The following is a 21938-nucleotide window of genomic DNA, read 5'->3' on the forward strand; positions in this document are numbered from 1 at the left end:
AAAGTTCTATCGCGGAGAGGCGCCACTATCAAGCAATCGCAGTCTCTGATAGACTTTGCCGTGTAAGGAACTTTCGTCGCCTATTTAATGTAAATATTACATTTGTTGAGAATTTAGAGTTTATTTTAGCATACATAAGTTCGAAATTATTGTTCGTGTTCCCTGTGCAATTCGTTGCTGGGCGTCATTCCGTAATATTTCCCGTTTAGCCGACATCGGCAATAACCAAAAAATCTCTCCGTAGGTATTCTTTTTTTCCTTAATAATCGTTGATCTTTTTTCTAATATTTTATCAGATATATGTGTATAAAGTCAGTTTCCCTCAGTCTCTGTATTTCGACTGGTCAACTTCTATAAATTTCCTAACGAGAATTCAATATTTCTTGGGATTTTTTCGGATTATGTGACGTTTACTGTTTAGAATAGTACAGTGCTTAATTTTTGTTCGTCAGCCAATTGTTACACATATTAATATCAATAAGTTGATTGAATATTTCTGTATTCATTTCGTGCTACTCTTCTGTCGGATTTTATTCAAGGGAATTGTTGAAAATTTGTTCTTTTCCTTGGAAGCATGTTAAAAATTAAGGGTGGACAGAAAAATGTGTTTTTCTGGATATTCCCAAATATTTGTCACGTAATGATAATGATTAAATCGTATTATTTGTACAATTAGACCATTCAAGAAACACATGTCGGTATGTACCTTGTAAATTTAATTTTGGCTTAGTATATACTCACAAGCAACATACATATGTAATCTTAAATACATGTAGAATCTCTTATAACTGTGCTATTTTCATTTTACATATTTATTTATTTGTATTATAATCTGTGCTTTTTAATTGTCCTGTGATTATAAAATGTTGGAATGAAAATAATGATTCTTCATGAGTGGTTGAATCATTAAGTCATTTTCTTGATCTCTAACAGATTTATATGTGTATATATATACATATGATAAAACATAAATATAATTATATAGCTTATTTATGCATTCACACACACTTAGATCTACATATGATATTTAAAAAAAATAGTTTGTATAATCTTATTTGTTGTTGCAACAAAGTTATACAAAAAATTTGTTATGTTGATATGATAACAAAATTATTGTTGTCAATAGGTCTTTTCCCTGTTTTATTACAGATGATTATCTGAAATAATATATTGAGATTAAACTATACACTGAGCTCTTGATAAATTGTTTTGAGAGATTCTGAGTGTAAAATAGCAAAAATGAGGGTTGTCGCGTTAGTCAGTGGCGGTAAAGATTCTTGCTTTAATATGATGCAATGTATAGCTGCGGGCCATGATATTGTGGCCTTAGCTAATTTATATCCCGTTGGAAAGGGTAAATAATAGATAAGAAAGTATATCAGCCTATTTAAATATTAGGTAACTGACGAAAGAAATGATTTATAGATGAACTAGATTCATTTATGTTTCAAACTGTTGGATATCAAGGTGTTGAATATATAGCCGAGGCGATAGGCTTACCAATGTATCGCGAGCCAACATTTGGTAGATCAAAAATGCAAGAAAAATATTATTATCCAACAGAAAATGATGAGGTTGAGGATCTCTTTAGGTTGTTAAGTAAAGTGAAGGTAATATATAATAAGTACACTTATATGCAGAATAATCTCATTGTCTTAATTGTTTTAACTTAATTGTATTTATAGGAAAGAGAGAATGTAGAAGCTGTTTCATCAGGATCTATTCTGAGTGATTATCAACGAATTCGTGTGGAAAATGTGTAATTATTTAGAGAAAATTGTGAAGTTTTGTTATTAATAATTAAAATATTCAGTACAGAAAATATAGATATAGTAATTTTGTAAGTATACAAACATCTAATAGCAAAAATCTACTTTCAGATGTAGTCGTTTGGGTCTTGTTTCTTTGTCATATTTATGGAGAAGAGAACAGGATGAGCTGTTCAAGGAAATGATAGAAAGTTCTGTGAATTCAGTTATAATTAAAGTGGCAGCTTTAGGACTTGAACCTAGGCATTTGGGTAAATCACTTTCTGAAATGCAGTCCCATCTTGCCAAAATAGTAAGTAAAATGTCTTAATGATTAATTTGATGCAAAAGAGTTCCCTTTGATTTCATGTCTCATTGGAAGCATTCCAAATGTAAATAGTTCCTTAAGAAGTATGCGCAAAGAAATGTACTAGATTGTAAACAAGCAGATATATGTTAAAATAACAACTAAATATTTATTTGTAGAAAGAGAAATATGGTGTTAACATATGCGGAGAAGGAGGAGAATATGAAACTTTTACATTAGATTGTCCATTATTCAGTAAAAGTATTGTAATGTAAGTTAATAAAATTTACTGTTGGTTTTTTAACTACAAAGCAAAAAGCATACATTTTACGTGCTTTTTCGTTTATTATAGAGACGAATACGAAAGTGTAGTACACTCAAATGATAACATAGCACCCGTCGGATATTTAAATTTTAAAAAAATTCATGTACAAGAAAAAAATGTAAGCAAAAATAATATTGTACTTTGAAGAATTTAAGTCAGTGAATTTGCAAAAATAACGGAAAGAAATGTCTTTCTAGGATGGCATTGAAGGACTAACGTTACAAGAAAGACTAAAAAGTGTTCCTATTAAAACCCCATCCGATTATATTGCAGAAATAGTTGGTCCAGAATTGCATGACGGCTGTAATTTATCGGAAGATGAAAATGATGAACACGACTGTACAGGCAGTAATCTAAAGTCTTCGAGTTCTGGTAATGGCTTTAATAAGTTCAATTATTTTTTTAAACTACACCTTATAACGAATCAATTAAATGTATATAAATGACATAGGTCAATTTAACCCACCGAGTCCTATGGAAATTTTATACGAGGAAGAAGACTATCCTGATGTGCCAGTAGTAAATAGAAACCAAACCGGCTGGTACTGGTTTGGTGGTATTGCTGGGAAACATCCGGATGCAAAATCCGCAATGCGAGAGGCATTGGAGAAATTAAGCAGTAGGTAAACTTTAAGTCTTTTAAACCACATTTTGGTTAATTTTTTTGTTTCTATATAATATTGATTATATAGAATACTTGGATATAGATTTTGACATAGATTGATAAAACGTTCGTATCGACTGTCTAGGTCTAGTCAAAAAGGAAAATCTTCAAATATCGGACATCGTTGCTGTAACGTTATACATAAAAGATATGTCGAATTACATATCTATAAACGAAGCATATATCTCATGTCTGAGCAAGACAAATCCACCAGTCCGCGTGTGCGTGGAATGTCCGTTAAATATACATGTTGTACTTGATGCTATAGCCTATAAGGAAACTCAAGACTGTGGTGATAAGAAAATTAACAAACGACATACAATGCATGTTCAGAGCATAAGTCACTGGGCACCTGCAAACATTGGTCCTTACTCTCAAGCTGTTCGTGTGAGTGTACTACCCCCGTTACAAACGAATTTGCGTGCGCGTCTCTGTGTGTATATGTAGACAATATGTGTGTATGTGCGCATTCATTCACGCGCACGCACACACATCTGGTTTACAAAAGAAACACAACAGTGAGGTAAACAAAATAAAATTTTTTAGAATGAAAATAAGAAATTTAGTACTTAATAAGTAACAGTAAAGAAACATTAACGTTATTTTTAGCCTATGTTTAATTAAATATCCGTACAAAAGAATAACTATCATTTTCACAATAAATGTGTAGAAGTGATAAGAAAAGTTATATAACTTTTGATACACTTTGTTAGATTAAGAGTAATAACGAAATGAATGTTTATTTACTCGACAGGTGGGTGATATTATTTCAGTTGCTGGACAAATACCATTGGTGCCTGGTAGTATGACCATTCTGGACTTAAATATTAAAAGGCAATGTCGTTTAACATTGAGGCATATAGATCGTATTGTTAAAGCCATGGACTCGAATACGCAACTCAGGGATATTGTGCAAGGTATTTGTTTTTTGACTCATTCTAGTTATATACAAGATGCACGAAAGGAATGGGAGAAACGAACAAATAATGCTATTGTGGATTACATCGTTGTACCGAATCTTCCACGTGGTGCTCAGGTTGAATGGTGCGTTTGGGCTCATAGAGATAATAATAGGTTTGAATGTAAGTATAAAGAAGAAAGAAAAAAAAAAAAAAAAGAAAAGAGATGAAGAATAAACAGTAATCTTTATCAATGGGTAACTTTCTCATAAAATTATTTTGTTACAGACGAAGAAACTGGTAAATGCGTAGGTAATTTCAAAGTGGCAATAAGGCGTAGATGGAATTATGAAAATAATGTTTCAGCGATTGTGTGTTACATGTCCACTGGTACATATTTTTGTCTGAATATCATTTTACTTTTTCGTAAGCAAATAAAAAAGGCTTCTATCTTAATTAGGTTCGTCCAATTCAACTGGTAATTTAGCCACGGAATCGTGTTTACCCTCTACAGAATTAACCGTAAGCGAACTAACAGAGGCATTCGAGTATTTACTGTGTAAGCTTACAAAAGGATCTCAAACAGTAAATCCGACATGCAATCTACGCATCTTCTACAAAGTCGGCAGTTCGCCAGGACCGAACTTTGTTCAGGACGTTCTTTCTAAATTTTCTACACGAAATTTAGTTACTACCATTATACCGGCAACGCACTTACATAATTTCAGTACCTTTTTATCAATATGTGGTATTAGACACGAGTAAAGCCTAACAATAGTTTTTACGTTGTCAATTATTTACAAAGAAACATTATTGCGCCGTAAAAAAGATTGCAAAGATTTTATTTGCCGTTTAAATTATTTCAACCAGTGGATATACGAGCCAGAAACAAATCGATTTTAGTACGAACAAGAAAATCGTTAGTAACGGCTAATAAGAATACTCGACCACGGTTGTAAAAACTTTATATATTCTAAAGGACAATTATTTAGCAGTATCAGTGCTCGAATATAAACAAGTTATTTTTCACCTTTTCTACTGATCGCTTGTTGGGTTTGCTCAGAATTCACTTGACATCTGTCGATAGTGTATTTTATATTCGGCTAGTCAACGGGACTTTAGTGATATTTAAATCATTTTGTCTCGTTAGTATAAGTGTTCTAACGTAATGCAAAACACGTTTTGTCACTTCATAACGTGTACTGTATGCTACGCCTCGTTTTTTGCTCAACTTATTTTTTATTTTTCACAATTTCACGATACGTGCGGAGTGTTAAGTGTGTGATTTTATGAAAGAATTTGAAAGCGTGCACAGCCATTTTTATAGTAGCGCTCAAAGTAAACTGAATATTAAAAGAACAAAAAAATATATCAGACGTATTAAGGGAAGCTGTAAATTTTAACATCAAATATGAAAAATCTAGTATTTATGTCCTTTCTAAAAAAAAAAAAAAATATTAGTTTTAAAAAATACCAAAAATATAAAAAAAGGAATGGAACGATACGCGGAAATTCAAAACACGCACTTCTAAACGATTATCTCTTTTCACATTTGAAATGCTGCCAATGTTCCGCTATCATTTAAACTTTGTATCGTAATGGCAGACATTGTAGCTTTGCAAAAAAGGTAAAAAAAAATCTACTTCGCAAAAAGGTACTGTGTAAATCCTCGGTAGTCTCTGCATTATTGATCTAACGCTTTAGAAATGTTACGTCTTGTACAAAAATGGGATATTCTATATATTAGAATATTTTTGGCAGTAATTAATAACACATGCAACGATACACCAAAGTTTGTACTTTGCAATTTGGTCGTTATTTTAATCATTTTTAATACGGTCCTCTTGTTTTCCTGTACATAATACTGAACAACTGAAAACATTCTTGCAATGTATTATAAACATGTAATTAGTTCAGAAAACGGCAATTGGTTATTAATTACGTGTGAATGTTAAGGAAAAGATAAATTTCTAACACGAGGAACACGAAGCATACTGCTAATGACGTGGATACTGCGTTACTATAAATATGTAAAAAAGATATTTGCAAGGCATACAACTCTCGCAACAAAATACTATTCCGAGGATTATATTGCAAAGAAAAATAAAGAAAGTGATATATATTTTTAAGAAATTGCTACTTCATTTCTTATATTGTTATACTTCCTTCTTGCCTTAAATATACATAGGTATTTTCAGTTTCTTTTTCTCTTTTTTAGAAAATCTACACAGCTAATAAATTATAGAGTTATTAAGTTTTCTTGTAAATAAAAATTAATTTTTAATATTAACTTAGACTTATGTATATAATAGATGTAAATACTAAAAGAAAAAGAAGAAAAAAAACAGCACCTTACATATATATGTATATATATACATTTAGAAAGAAATATTTAAGATCATCATAAAATCTATATAACTTTGTTAAGCAGTCTTCCAATAATTACTTTTATATACGCAATTTCGTTCTATATGATAAAAAAGAAAATAAATTATGAACACAATTTGTTTAAAAAAAGAATTTGATTTGACATTAACAAAAGACAGTCCACATTTAAAAATAATAAGATAAAAATTATAAACAAAATTGTAATCTTTAAAACTTTCACTTAACGTTAACGTTTAAAATGAGATTTTTTTATATTTTAGATTTTATATGTAGCTAAATATAGCCACTGTTTTGTAACAAAATGTCAATTTTTCAAATTGATTATAATCATACAATTATGTACAACCGTCTTTTTCTTTCACACTGAAATATCTCACGATAAACGAATCACTTGAATCTCCACGATGCACCCATTACCATACAAATAAAAATGTTCCCTAATTTATCAGTTTCTCTACGCACGTGGTTCACATTTTATACACAGTTCAAACAGAAATGATACATTTCGCTTTTATCTACGTTTTAAATGTTTTCGATACTAATGACTTCACCATTTGCTGGCGATTCGACGCACAAAAGTCACACAGATAATTTTTCCTGTCTAACGATAGTCCCTTGGTCTCCACGCAACCTGTAACCATATATTAATCGTATTAACAGTAAAGGTGCGTCTCTCTCTCTCTCTCTCTCTCTCTCTCTCTCTCTCTCTCTCTCTCTCTCTCTCTCTCTTTCTCTCTATGTCATACTGTCACATACAAGTTATTGAATAACATTACATTTTTACTATACCTGAAACCTTTCATACCTAATTCGAAATATTCGAATTGTTCTCAGAAACAAATATTCAATGAAGCATGCAAATGCCATGAGCATGCAATGAAAAATACATAGCGGAATTATATGGAATTTGTGTCAATACCTAAGTGCAGATATTTGTCACATGCGCTGCAATGCACTAGATTCGCTTCCAGGTCGAGTCTTGGGGCAGTATGACAGCGACTGCAGTGCGGGCAATAGCGACCCTTTCGCCATAGCCTTGTTATTGCATAAAGATTATGGGGTTAGTGAAACTTGGACAAATGCTCATTATAATGCCAGAATTTAGTATGTAACTGATGTGACCAATCTGAACCTTGGTTGATTCTTTAAGTTTTCAAACATGCATCACAGATAGACTTGATAAACACGAACGATTGGTATCTGATCGCCAATAACGTTATTAATCGATCAAATCATTTGTATCCACCATACATAATTTTCATGATCCAAGGATTCAGATAGTTTGATACTGCGAGCGCGAAACATTAGTAGAAAAATTTTTATAAAAAAGGAGTTTTTATATAGTATGGATTACACAAGGAAATCGTGAAGCAGTAATGAAGCCCCGTGAAGACTTGATGACTAGCACTTAGTATGTGTATTTTGAATCACACTTTCACTCGTACATTACACCATAAGATAAAAAGAAGAGAATTTGATACCACTTACTTTGAGCATGGAACGCATAACGTTGAAACGTAAACGCGAGTATTTTTATCGCCCTTTTTATATTCGTGTTGCCACTGGGCAACACTATTTCTATCGGAATTTATACCTCCAGGTTCTCTTGATCCACAATTCGCACAGACGGCGCACTCCTGACAGTGCCACCTCCCCTGGGGTACTCGTCTGAGTCCAACGCAATAAATGTGATACCTAAGAGACAATAAATATTATATGTAAACATTATACTGAACATCGTATCCTTTAATGGGAAGTGAAAGAAAGATGTACCCTCTATCGCACATATCGCAGAAAAGCATTTTATCTTCGTCGGCGGGATCATGACATTGAGCGCAAGTTTTACAGTCCGTGCATTGCCATGCATACGATTGAATGTGAGGAACCATATCTAACGTTAAATCTATACACGACGGATGAACTGCAATGAAAAATGTTCAAATTTTTATTAAGAAAAATAATAAAAATATACTCGTGAGATAAGTAATATACAAATAAATACCATGCCCATTACATGTGCCACATTGAATTAATACTTCATTTTTACTATCTTTGTTTAGGGTTTTTAAACACATCTTGCACTTCAATTTGATTTCATCCTTTTGATTTGTTATCTCCATGTCTACCTCGTCCATTGTGGACTGAGAACCTTCGGTATCTTGCGTGCCCTCGCTAGAAGACGAACTATTTAAAAAATAGACAACTATCCTTTCACAAGAAACATTCAAATGTTATAACAGTTATAAAAAGAAAGTACGAACCTCGAATCATCCGATGATGAATCACTGTCGCTGTCACTCTGAGACCCCTCCGACTGGCTATCGAATTTACGTTCGTTCGGTCTCATAGGACCGTAAAGGACGGTATTCAAAGGATAATATCGTAACTCCGCTGGTGTGTATTCACGATAGTAGTCCGTGTATTGACCTGGTATCAAAGCAACAGGATAATTACCAATTCTTCGTTCCGATTCAACTTTCTGTTGTTTCTTTGGCACATGTATCGTGAATGTTTGTAAATCTAAGCTGCACTTTCTATTTTCTCGTCGAGCTTTGTTTAAACTGATATTCCAAGACAGTGCAGACTGAACAGCCATTTCTGCTAGATCAATTCTATTTTTTTCTGCATTCGCGGCTGCTGTTAATTCTTTTTGCTTTTTGGAATGTTCCTTTACTTGTTTCTCACGCATATGTTTACGATATTCCTCGTATTGGTCAGGAAAATCGCTACACATTACATCCAACACTTCTGAACTGCATATAGCAGTTAAACCTATGACAATACCAAGAGTTTAATATACCAATTGAATGAGCAAAACAAATCACGTACAATTGGTATTACTTACCCATGTCACACATTGCTTCGCTAACCAATCCATTTTCTCTCAAATAGTTTCTTTCTTCCATGTCTACCACCCTTCTCTTCAAGTCTGGATACTTCCTCTTAAAAGACTTTACACCAAGGTATTGCGATATCTGTTCCTGTATCATGAAAGTTTCACCTTTACGATCAAGTGGCCATTCGTACTCAGCAATCTTGTCGACAGTAAATGGTCCCTCATCTGGATCAAAATTAATTTCCATCCTTCGATTCTTGACTTTCACTTTTTCTGATTCTGTGGTTGCGGTACTAAGTACGCTTCCTTGGGACTCTTCATTTACTATTGTTTCAGAGGCTGCAACAGTGGTTATTAAAATAAAATATAATACATTTCTCGAGTGTAAAGACATAACCAACTACAACACTATAATACATTGCAATTTTAATTGTAGCATAGAAATTATGTTAAAAAGAAATGCAAAATATTTATGTTTAAAATGAAATAAGTAAACAGGGTTGTAGAGAAATGTTAATAACACTGAGATGAAATTCACAGATGAGATTAACACACAACATTAACATATTAAGTTTTTCAAGACAAAAATATTTGAACGAAAGTATACATAATTGAAAGGTAAAGCACTGTGATCATCTGTGATCGTCTTGCAATTCTGTACATTTTAACGTTCATTATGATCTGAAGTAACAGTATATTTTCTGCTTGATTTAAATACATCTATTTCACATTTAGGTACTTGAGATATGTTAGGACACAAGAAAAGATCTATTTATAGATACCTTGCTTGGAGGTCTACCAATACATTTATCTTTTAATTTAGTTTAGTCATATGATCTATGGCTCATATATGCATCCTGCTATCTTACTATCGTTTACCCTTCAGCAACTTTTACATTTAGGAAATATAGCCAGAAATATAGATTATGTAGGATACATAATTAGTATAGAATAAATGACAAAAAATAATGTATAAATATAGGTATTAATATTTATGCATCAATACTTATAACTGAAGGGAGACAATCACAAGCTTTCGAAGATCGTTTATTTGTTTTAGACTGCAACACTCTCATTCAAGACTTTTTATCTTTCTGTCCAAAGACTATTTCTAATTGTTTATTGAAAAATATTAAAAGCTAAACCGTTTTCTTCAAAGATAGTTTAATTATCCTGTACTAGCTATTTCTACAGCAAATATTGCTTTATTCTTACTGCTACTGGTGCATAAGTAATACTTGTTACTGTGTTGGCTAACTATGTTAATAAATTATGCGTAACTATAATAAAAAATATAAGACAATTACCGTACCTTGAGCAGAAATATTTCTCGCTGGAGTTTGAGATCTCGACCCCGACTCCGCACTCATTCTTGTTTCCTCGTCTATCACTTGCACTGTAGACAGATTTTCGTGTTTTGTAGCACTTTCCATCATTTTTTTCGACGGTGGTGTCAACCAGTTAGGATGCCCGGGAGGTATTAGCATATTCTCAGATTTGGCATTCTCCATTGGTTTATCGAATTTATTCTCGGACTCTACTTTCGCCGTGAGCTTTTGCATTTTTTCAGAAACGATTTCAGAAGGAGATTTCTTATCTTTAAGATCAATTGATATTGGTTTAGGCAGTCTTATGTCCGGCATTTTGTTGATTTCCGTTTGCATACCCATAGAGTCTGAAAGCGTTTTATTAACTATAGTTCCACACTTTATTCCATCCTTCTTCTGCCCCATAATCTTCTTTACGACTTTACCCGACAAACTAGTCATCTTAGAATCCATTGTCGGTTGCTTCAAAACTTTATACAGTTCCGACGATTTCGTGAATGCCTCTTGCTGCATCCCAGAATCGTCTATCGTTATTACAGCCGTTGTTGAAGCCTCTATCGCATTTAAATCTTGCTCTATCCTGGCTTTCTTCGCTATCTGAGGATCCACAATGTCTAGTTTCCGTTTTCCCCGACCTAACGAACAGAAAAAGAAAAAACCAAAAATGAACGAGACATATATTAAAGAGAGCACTGTGTACTATATAACGTTGAATGTATAAAAAGTACAGACCTCGTCCTCTGCCTCTTTTAGGAGGCGCGTAACTCTTCTGACTCCTGCAAGTCCTTTTAGGTCTCTCGTTCTCTCTTGATTCCGGGTAATGTACTTGCGGCTGTTGCATCTGTTGCGTGTCGTCTAAAGATAAAGGATCTCTTGATATTAACAAATGAGGGGGAGCATGCGTAATTCCTTGCGGTAATGGATTCCTTCTGGGTCTACCTCTTTTCTTCGGCACCTTAACTTCTGGCATTCTATTCGGAGCTACTTCCTCAATTATCACAACGTCCTGGCTAGAATTCGAGTTTTCATTTACTATTATTAATTCTGGTCGATGTTCAATAATTTCACAGTCAGAATTGATCGAAGGGCTAGACACATTCTTTGATAGAATGTCCTTTAATTTCTCGCTCATAGAGGCATCCATTGACTTTTGCGGTCTCACTTGAGTAATACTGATCTCTTGGTTTATCACGGTCATTTGTTGAAAGCTAATCGCGCTGTTTTTCGGATCGAACAGAAACTGTTTCTGTTCCCTAGCCGTCACAGGTTGAATAGTAACCTCTGGCAACATCTGCGTGAACTGAGCTTCCAATTTGGACTTTTTGGGCTCGATCGGCGCTATGGTAATATCCTTGCGCTTTGGAGATATGTCAACCATATTGTCCGGCTTCTTTCCCTGTATTTGCACTGGCTCGATAGTCAGTTCCGAACGATTGCTTTGCAGGATAGTCGAATGGCCAGTTTTAAGGATCTTCAGCGCAGGTTCTTTGTGACCGGCTTGTCCAGTTTCTTTGTATCTCTGAGCAAAGCTTTGAGACGAGTCGGTAACTTCTTTAGGTTTGTACATAACTTCCGCTTGATTGTCACAGGCCACGATTGTTGGATGACCTGTTTTCGATAACTTAATTTTCATCTCCAAAGGCGATTCAGTATCTCGACGTCTCTGTTGCCTGTCCTTTTTTTCCGAATCGACTATGGACGCGTCTCCAGTTTTTAATAGCTTTATCTTCATACCTAAAGAAGCATCAGTGGATTTAGAATATTCTACCTCACCTGTACGTGTTGTTTTACTTGCATCTTCCGATGATTCAGGCTGTATGATAGATGCATCGCCAGTTTTGGACAGTTTGATCTTCATTCCAAGAGGAGACTCCGTCCTTTTTGGTAATTCTTGAAGAAGTTTAGTGTCTTCCGACTGTTCCTGTTTATCCGAAGGAACTATGGATGCATCACCGAATTTAGAAAGTTTAATTTTCATACCAATTGGTGATTCAACTTTCGGGAGAGATTCTTGTATGGTCTCTATTGATTCTTCTTTAGTTTCTGGTGTAATCGTCTCAACGTGCGATATCTCACCTGACTTAATTACTTTTATCTTCATTCCACACGATGGTTCCATTGATTTCGCTGTATCTTGAGTTAGCTCCACTTTTTCTTTAATTTCCTCCAACACCTCTGAATGTACGATGGATGCATCGCCAGTTTTAGACAATTTAATTTTCATTCCAAGTGGCGATTCTGTTCTCTTTGGGATATCCGAAACCTCTAACTTTTCCCTCGACTCTTCAGTGTTTTCCATAGGTATTATAGAAGCTCCACCCTTCGTTTTCGCTAGCTTGATCTTCATTCCAATCGGAGACTCGGTCCTCTTCGGAATTTCTGGAGAAGATTCCAATTTCTCTTTCACTTTGCACGCTTCTTTGCTTTCCTCTGGCAAGTCAGGAGAGACAATTGATGCATCTCCTGTTTTAGACAGCTTGATTTTCATCCCAATAGGAGAGTCAGTCCTCTTGGGAGAATCGTAAGACGACTCGTACTTCTCTTTTGGTTTCATTTGCGCACTGTCCTTATATTCTTCTTGAAGATCTTGCCTCTCTGGCTGTATTATCGAGGCATCTCCGGTTTTTAAGAGCTTGATTTTCATTCCAATAGGAGACTCTGTCCTCTTTGGACTTCCTTGAACCATGTCTAATTTATCTTTATGTTTCATCTGTATCTCTTTAGAGTCTTGTTGAACTATGGAAGCATCACCGCTTTTTGATAATTTAATTTTCATTCCAATTGGTGATTCTGTCCTCTTAATCTCTTCGTGTTTGTGCTTACTTTCCTTAGAATCCTCGATCGATTCGTGTTTCTCCGAAGAAACTATAGATGCATCCCCGGTTTTTGATAGTTTTATCTTCATACCAATTGGGGATAGCGACGATGAACCTTCCGTGTACCATTGCCCCATTTCTTCTATATTCTCGTTAGATATTATCGAAGGATGACCACTTTTGGATAATTTCAATTTGATTTTCCCTAATTTCTGGCCTGGGCTGTCCTCAGGATTCGGCGAGTTCGTCGCAGATCTAATCTTTGGACTCTTAGGAGATCTTGGTTCACCACAGTCAGTGATAGCAGACTTTGCTATTTTTAAGATAATCCTTGGAGATCCAACATTTTCGAAGTCGTGCTTTTCTGAGTCCTTTCGAGGTGTATCCATAAGCTTCGGTTCCGATTTGTCCGATAATTTTGGTGATTCTAACATTCGTTGATAAGCCATTAATTTTGCATCCCTTTGAATCAAGAGATTATCTTTGGAGGTGGTCGGAGACATTGAAACTTTTGTTATATCCGTAGTTGGGATTTCTATTTTGGGCGGCTCCTTCAGACGTTCTTCCAGAATTGAAACTTTTGGAATAGGATCAGATGTCTTCAGAACATTCTGAGGCAGACTCACCACCGGTTCATGTGCCTCTCTATTTTCTACAACTGGTGCTGCCTGCTGCATTTCAGAGTTCTCAAAAGCTGTTACGTCCAATTTGGTTTCAGAATTTTCAGGTACCGTAATCTTTTCTTTACTTGCATCGCTGTTTATTGTTCCATTGTCTACATTCGCCTCGAACTTGTCCTGCAAAGCATCAATTTTAATTTGCTCGGCCAATTTCTTCTCGCTTTCCAATTTCGCGGCTTCAGAGATGATTTCCGCTTCAGAAATAGAAATTGAATCTGTTGTAATGTTCTGCAATTCTGCTTCTAACTCTGACGTATTCTCACATATGTCCTCGTCGTGTACAAAGAGAGATGATGCAGCTGCCTGTTTCGATATATCGTCCACGACACTTTCTACCATCTTTGGAGACAACTCCAGCGGGGAATCCATAGCTTGTTCCTCGGATTCTTGAAGGAATTTAACAGCCGACTCGAGTTCTGAAATTTCAGAGCTAGGTTGAGACGTCTCCACACCAGACGGAGCATCATTCAAATTCTCGCTTTGGTCTACATTATCTAACAAAATGCCTGAAGTCAATTCTAGCTTAGATTCTGTATCTTCGAGGTCACCCACGGATTCCAACGGAGTTTCCCCAAAGTCCATGTCCAACTCATTCTCAGCTAAATCAGTACTCTCTCTTAAATCCTTCTGCAGCTCCTCAATATTTTCATCTTTGTCCAATGGCTCTGGAATAATACTTTCCTCGACTTTTAATATATCAGCAACCTCAGTTTCTTCAGTTTTATCAGCCTCAGCAACAATCGCACCTGATTTCATTGTATTACTTTCCAATGGTACAGCATTTTCATCTGTTAAACAACTACTGATTACGTCTGTTATATAATCTGAGGCCTGTACTATAACGGAATTATGACTTGATTGTTGTAATAAAATACTCATGTCTACAACCTTGGATAATTGCTCAGGCTTCTCAACTTCTTCTTCAGCTTTTGTTGACTTTGACGTAGAGTCCTCACCTTCTGGCATTAGATCCAGACCTAACAATCCTTCTAAGGAATCTATGTTTTGCGACAAAGTTGAGTCCTCCATGTCCTTGTTTAAAATATCTTCCGAGTCCTGTGGCAGTTTTTCAGTTAATTCACCCATTTCGGTCTCTACTAATGGCAAGTTTTCAGATTGTTGAAGAACCTCGTCTATGTCATTTACTACTTCTCCTTCTGTACTTAAAATGTTCTTGAAGTCAGTTGCACTTCTTATTGAGCTCTCATTGTCCAAGATACTCGTCTCGATGTCCTGCGTATTTTGGCACTGTTCTTCGGGAAACATCTCTTCTACATTACTAGCAGTTTCTAGAATATTCTTCAAATCATCTTTATTAGTGTCACTTTTCGAATCATTATCTTCGAATTCTTGCTTGTCTGATATCTCCTCATTTTTCATCAACATTGGATCTTCAGCATCTTCAGGAATTGTGTTATCTTCATCTTTGTCTGTTTCAATACTGTTCAGTTTTTCCACAGTTAACGAATCTGTGGCATCGTCATCCATGTAAAGAACAGAATCCTTTTGATCTTTCTCTACAACTTCTTCAGATGGTGCTGCATTTATTTCATTTTCAGACTTTTCTTCTACATGCAATTCAATTTCGTCGGATTCTAAAGTTAGAGTCATTTCCTCTTCCATGTGTTCTTCTTTTGCATCTTCTTCAGACATTACAATTGGATGATGATCTAATGGCGATAATGTGTCTTGAATAACTTTTACATCCGAAGCTGTATCTTCTTCTCCATTGGCATAATTTGTAGCTTCTTGTGTTTTTGCATCCATTTCTATTTCTGCTTCACTTTCTTTACATTGTTCTGGATTGCTTTCTTTATCTTCTTGTATATTATTTTCTTTAGTAAGATTGCAAATATTTTCATGATAATCATTTTTTGTCTCTGTTGATTGTTCCTCCTCGATAACAATTTTAGGAGAAGAGTTTTCTTTATTACATTCTGCTGCTTGTTCTTCAATCATGTTCACATCATCTATTTGTTTTTCCATAGCTTCTTTTTCGTCTATCTGCTTTTCAATTATGACTTTGCTTTCTGGTTGCCTTACATTTACGACTTCTTCTTCTATTTGTTCTTCAATCACGATATCCTGTTGTACATGTTCTTCAACTGTGCTTTCCTGTTCTACTTGCTCTTCAACAATGCTTTCCTGTTCTACTTGCTCTTTAACAATGATTTCCTGTTCTACTTGCTCTTTAACAATGCTTTCCTGTTCAGCTTGCTCTACAACTGTAACATTTGCTTCTGATTGTCTTTCATCTGTAATCTTCTGTTCTGTCTGTGTCTCAACCATAATTTCCTGTTCTATATGCTCTTCAGTAACACTTTTCTGTTCTGCTTGCTCTACAACTGTAACATTTGCTTCTGATTGCCTTTCATCTGTAATCTTCTGTTCTGTCTGTGTCTCAACCATAATTTCTTGTTCTATATGCTCTTCAACAATGCTTTCCTGTTCTGCTTGCTCTACAACTGTAACATTTGCTCCCGATTGTCTTTCATCCGTAATCTTCTGTTCTGTCTGTGTCTCAACCATAATTTCCTGTTCTATATGCTCTTCAACAATGCTTTCCTGTTCTGTTTGCTCTGCAACTGTAACATTTGTTTCTGATTGTCTTTCATCTGTAATCTTCTGTTCTGTTTGTGTCTCAACCATAATTTCCTGTTCTATATGCTTCTCAGTGGTACTGTCCTTTCCTGCTTCTTCTTCAACTGTGCATTTCATTTCCGATTGTTTTTCAACTGTAAGTTTCTCCTGTTCTATTTGACTTTCAACTGCATCCTTCTCCTCTGTTTCTTTCTCAACAGTGATTTTCTCTTCTGTTTCTCTTTCAAGTGTTATTTCTTGTTCTATTTGCTTCGACATATCATCTGTGACACTTTCTACCATCTTAGGAGACAGCTCCAATGGAGAATCCATAGTTTGTTCCTCGGATTCTTGAAGGAATTTAACAGCCGACTCCAGTTCTGAAATTTCAGAGCCAGGTTGAGATGTTTCTACACCGGACGGAGCATCGTTCATATTTTCACAGTGGTCCACATTATCTAACAAAATGTCCGAGGCTAACTCAGTATCTTCGAGATCATCTACAGATTCTATAGGAGTTTCTTCAAAGTCCATGTCCAACTCATTTTCTGCCAAATCAGTAGTATCTCTTAAATCCCCCTGCAACTCCTCGATGTTGTCATCCTTGTCCACTGACTCTGGAATAATATTTTCGTCGACTTTTAATATATCAGCAACCTCAGTTTCTTCACTTTTATCGACCTCAGCTGCAATCGCATCTGATTCCACTGTATTACTTTCCAATGGTACATTTTCATCTGTTAAACTACTGATTACGTCTGTTATATAATACGTTGCTTGCACCATATCAGAATTATGATTTGATTGTTCCAATAAAATGCTCATGTCTACAACCTTGGACAATTGCTCAGGTTTCTCAATTTCTTCTTCAGCTTTTGTTGACTTCAATGCAGAGTCCTCACCTTCTGGCATTAAATCCAGGCCTAACAATCCTTCTAAGGAATCTATATCTTGCGACAAAGTTGTTTCCTCCATGTCCCTGTTTAAAATGTCTTCTGAATCCTGCGGCAGTTTTTCAGTTAATTCATCAATTTCTGCCTCTACTAATGGCAAGTTTTCAGACTGTTCAAAAACTTCATCTATATCGTTTATTACATCCGTTTCTGTATTCAAAATGTTTTTGAAGTCAGTTGCACTTTTCATTGAGCTCCCATTGTCCAAGATACTTGTCTCTGGGTCTTGCGTATTTTGGCACTGTTCTTCAGAAAACATCTCTTCTACATTACTGGCAGTTTCTAAGATATTCTTCAAATCATCCTTGTTGGTATCACTTTTTGAATCATTATCTTCGAATTCTTGCTTGTCCGATATCTTTCCATTTTTCATCAACATTGGATCTCCAGCATCTTCAGGAATTGTGTTATCTTCATCTTTGTCTGTTTCAATACTGTTCAGTTTTTCCACAGTTAACGAATCAGCAGCATCGTCATCCATGTTAAGAACAGACTTTTTTTGTTCCTTCTCAACAATTTCTTTAGGTGGCTCTACATTTATTTCATTTTCAGATTTTTCTTCTAGATGCGATTCGATTTCATCGGATTCTAAAGTTAAAGTCATTTCTTCTTCTATGTGTTCTTCCTTTGCGTCCTCTTCAGACATTACAATTGGATGATGATCTAATGGTGATAATGTGTCTTGAATAACTTTTGCATTTGTATCTTTATCCTCGCCATTGGTATAATTTGTAGCTTCCTGTGTTTTTACCTCTATTTCTTGTTGTATTATATTCTTTTCAAATTGTTCTAGGTTATTTTCATCTTTGTGTAGTGTGGAAATGTTTTCATGACAATCATTTGCTGTCTCTAGTGATTGTTCTTCTTCGATAATAACTTTCGAAGAACTGTTTTCTTCATGATTTTCCATTGTTTGTTCTTCATTCACATTTTCTACTTGCCTTTCCACTGTTTCCCTTTCCTCTATTTGCCCTTCAACTTTTTTTTTTTATTTTTCTTTTATTTATTCTCTATCGAGACATTATGTTTACCCTTGCCTACACTCCCCTTGCGGGTTATGTTCGGTTCTAAAAGTATTAGTAAATTATAAATTGGTTATTTTATGGAATGGTTTATTTTATCCGAGAAATCTATGATTACTATTTCTATTGGATTATCATCTAGGTATTCCTAACCCGTGGTCGTAGGATTTACCGCTACAGTTTCCTTTCTATATGGTTTTGTTTTCTAGGTGCAAGATGGCGTCTTACCACAGTATAGTTATAGCGTCCTATAGCTGTTAGTGTATTTGGCTACGAAGTTCCGGTGCTGCCATCCTCAGCGGATGTTATTTTGAGAAGGTTAGGAAAATTTAAATCGTATTGAGATCATTGGTACTCCGTTCCCTTTAATGTAACGCAACGCTAGATTTAATTTGTATTTCACGTTACTAGAAAGATGCGCATGCTTCATCTATTTATCTAAACACGACACACGAAATATTCAAGAATGATTGTTTTTCTTTTTTAAATAAAAAGTGGATGTATATTACAAATTATTTTATTGGTTTTGTAATATTTTTAGTATTTTGTTTCACTGATTTAATCAACGCTTGCAGTTCTGCGTTAGGCTTCGTTTTTTGTTCTTTTGCAGGTATTTCCTGGAAAGCGTAAAGAAAGAGCAATAAATGTATATAATATGTGGATACAAGTTTTAATGATTTTAAATTAGGTATAAGTGTTTCACTTACATCACTCGGATCATCGTCAGCTCTTCGTTTCAATTTTTCTTTAATCAGAGCCTCGGTGCCTTTAGTTTTTCTATAATGTGGATCCGCTGGATCAATGTTGAAATGATGCGACGTGAACAAAGCGGCAAATCGCGGATCTTGTACATTTACTTCGAAATTATCTTCTACAATTTGATCTTTTTTGTTCTTCTTCTTACTTAATCGCTTCAGCTTGGACTTTGTCATTGTAGCATTTTCTTCTATCTTCTTCATATTAAAATGTTGTTTCCCGTTTTCATTTTCATCCATTAACAAAAGTTCCAGTTCAGCTGTACGTTTTCCTTCATCTTCATCGCTTGATGAATTCATGCCATTTTCCGTAGTACCTTTCTCTTTGCGAGACGATTTATTATTTTTAACTTCATCGTCCGAATCGAGCATTTCCGAGCCTTCAGAGTCCAGCGTATCCTTTCCTGCGTTCTTACGTTTATTTCGCTCTTCCCGTTTCGCTTTCTTCTTCGCTTTTCGTTTCTCTAAATATTGTTCAAACGGCGTCAGATTTTGCTCTTTCTTCAATCTTTCCTCCACCAATTTTTCAGCTTTCTCTTTCGCTCCCCAACCCCAAGTGAATTCTAGCTCGACATCCTTTCTTTGTTTTGCTTCTTCTTTTTCTTCTATCTCTTTCAATAAAGCTTTATATTTTTCAACTGGATCGATATTCTTCTCGTCTTCTGAATCACTTTTGTCTTCTTGAGATTCTTTCTTTTCTTCTTTCGCTTCCGTAAAAAAAAGATGTTAATTATATATCACGAATATACGAAATGCTTGAGGAGTATAAGGAAATATTATACCTGATTCGTCATCGCTTGAATCAGTTGCCAAATAAGCTTGTAGATCGCTTTTATCAATCTCATCTAAATTTCCAGAATTCAACTTTTGGGCTAGCTCCATTCTTTCCGGATTTGTCTCGTCCCACGTTAACTGCACTTTAACTTGTTGCAAAGCTGTAGTTGTGAACTGTCTTGGTTTGTATTTTGTAAACTCTGGCAATTCGTTGCACACATCTTTGGGAGTCTTAAAGCAGGCATCTAAGGTCACACATAGTGAATATATTTTTGATACACTTTATGATCAAACAACATACCTGATCAAATTCCATGTCGTCTGGTATAAATCTAAGGTCTAATTTTGTTGCTGTAGATTCATACTCTGTACCATCGCATTCTGTGTAAATTTTATTCGCTGTTTCAGGAGAATTGAAATCAACGACGGCATAATAATACTTCAACCTGTTCAATTGATATTGTCTTAATTTTTCCATATGATATGTTGATCCTTCCTCGTCCTGTAAAATTAAATTTAAAAGTTAAACAATACACAATGCGTAGTAAATCGTAAATATGAAAAATAAATTCGTATACATCATTTTCATCTTCAATTTCCCTCTCTTTATTATCTGCTGTCAGCTCAGTTGGCCCCTTAATCTCCTCCTCCTTCATACGTTGTAGACCAAATTCTGATGGATAAATCTGAAATTATTTCGTTATATAGATCATTGAGGATACTTACTTTATGCAGTCATTAATTAATCTTACAGTAACTGAGTGAATAAAGCCACCAGTAGGCAAGAATGAGTTGAATAAAACCATCAAATCTAAAGCACGTATTCTGTCCCAATCCATGTTACAAACTGCTAATCTATGCGTAATTTCATCTGTAGTTTCAGCCTCCTTGTCTAGTTCACCCCAATTGTGTTCAATCTCTACATCTAAGTGCAGAAATAATTATTAGTACGATCTGCATGTAAAATGTACATCTCCACTAACATTGTTACTAAAATATGTATACATATATGTTACCAGAGTTCTCAGAGCTTTCATCATCAGAAGAACTATCTGTCATTAGAAGTCCTTCACCTCTAGCGTAATTTATATTCAAATCTCTTAATTTCTGTTTAACTTTTTCAGGGACCTCATCACATTCATTTTTTCTTCTAATGTTCAACTGCTTTTTACTTTCTTTTAAATCTGTTTTTAGATTTTCTATATTTGTTGCATCATCTATTTCAGATTCAGATTCTGATTTACTTTGTTCTCCAGAGTCCGCATCAGATCCTACATTTGGTTTAATCCTGAGCAATTCGCCATGACTTGAAATACAATTATCCGATGAATCGTTCTCTTCATTTGGATCACTTTTTTTCAATTCAAGATTTGATTGAAGGGTTTCATTTTTCTGTTTTTTCTTCTTCTTACGTTCTTTAGGCTTCTTTTTCTTTTGCCGTTTAGGTTTCTCTTGCTCTTTCTCTTCCTCCTCTTCTTCTTCGCTGGTAGGTAAATCATAATACTTTCTAAGATTTTCAGACGATGCCACATTCATAGGTCTACCTCGTTTGTCAATAGTATAGTTAACCGTAAACTTCTTATCATTGAACATATTTTGAAATCTTTTATCTATCACTACTTTTCTTTCCGTTTTTGGCATCCTTTTAAATTTCGGATCCCTTGCAATGTGTGCAAATCGTTTATCGTTTAATAATTCGTCCATGCTGAATGAATAAAGAAATAAGCCATTAGTGTTTCTTCTTATGTGGAAAATTATGTACACTGTTAACTTTTAAGTATTCCAATTTTATACTTACGTTACTTTTTTTTATAACAATTTTAAGGTTGAAAAATATTTAATATTGCAGCGTTTCCACTCGTA

The 21938-nt window shown here is 34.9% G+C and overlaps 3 protein-coding genes across 9 annotated transcripts in view; 1 reads left to right on the plus strand and 2 right to left on the minus strand.

Annotated features, from left to right (window-relative positions):
- LOC143424231 (uncharacterized) lies at positions 1-6076 on the plus strand. 7 transcript variants are annotated; one of them, XM_076896171.1, is made up of 14 exons: positions 43-104; positions 590-698; positions 1150-1354; positions 1426-1610; positions 1686-1759; positions 1881-2061; positions 2235-2326; positions 2408-2498; positions 2578-2752; positions 2832-2999; positions 3130-3431; positions 3799-4126; positions 4232-4333; positions 4404-6076. In XM_076896171.1, exons 3-14 carry the CDS (start codon positions 1240-1242, stop codon positions 4706-4708), a joined length of 2118 nt encoding a protein of 705 aa, XP_076752286.1. In that variant the 5' UTR covers positions 43-104; positions 590-698; positions 1150-1239; the 3' UTR covers positions 4709-6076. The 7 variants fall into 7 exon arrangements, with proteins under 7 accessions (XP_076752285.1, XP_076752284.1, XP_076752288.1 ...); XM_076896170.1 differs by lacking the exon at positions 590-698 and having other exon boundaries at positions 1-89; XM_076896169.1 differs by lacking the exon at positions 590-698 and having other exon boundaries at positions 32-240.
- A 453-nt stretch (positions 6077-6529) lies between these two features.
- Positions 6530-21938, minus strand: part of LOC143424893 (uncharacterized) — a 100948-nt gene continuing 85539 nt past the window's right edge. The window contains exons 13-22 of the mRNA XM_076897254.1: positions 11228-18328; positions 10921-11130; positions 10480-10842; positions 9177-9506; positions 8593-9103; positions 8334-8515; positions 8105-8252; positions 7820-8026; positions 7251-7366; positions 6530-6962 (exon numbers count right to left, since the gene is read on the minus strand). Coding sequence (XP_076753369.1) covers positions 6847-6962; positions 7251-7366; positions 7820-8026; positions 8105-8252; positions 8334-8515; positions 8593-9103; positions 9177-9506; positions 10480-10842; positions 10921-11130; positions 11228-18328 — 9284 coding nt within the window. The 3' untranslated portion in view covers positions 6530-6846. The remainder of the gene's footprint in view (positions 6963-7250; positions 7367-7819; positions 8027-8104; positions 8253-8333; positions 8516-8592; positions 9104-9176; positions 9507-10479; positions 10843-10920; positions 11131-11227; positions 18329-21938) is intronic.
- Positions 19048-21780, minus strand: LOC143424228 (ESF1 homolog). Its single transcript, XM_076896161.1, has 7 exons — positions 21092-21780; positions 20828-21000; positions 20654-20761; positions 20377-20577; positions 20084-20306; positions 19254-20008; positions 19048-19163 (listed from the first exon to the last, which is right to left on the minus strand). Exons 1-7 carry the CDS (start codon positions 21777-21779, stop codon positions 19059-19061), a joined length of 2253 nt encoding a protein of 750 aa, XP_076752276.1. The 5' UTR covers position 21780; the 3' UTR covers positions 19048-19058.

The sequence above is a fragment of the Xylocopa sonorina genome, chromosome 6 (assembly GCF_050948175.1).
Source record: "Xylocopa sonorina isolate GNS202 chromosome 6, iyXylSono1_principal, whole genome shotgun sequence".
NCBI lineage: Eukaryota > Metazoa > Arthropoda > Insecta > Hymenoptera > Apidae > Xylocopa > Xylocopa sonorina.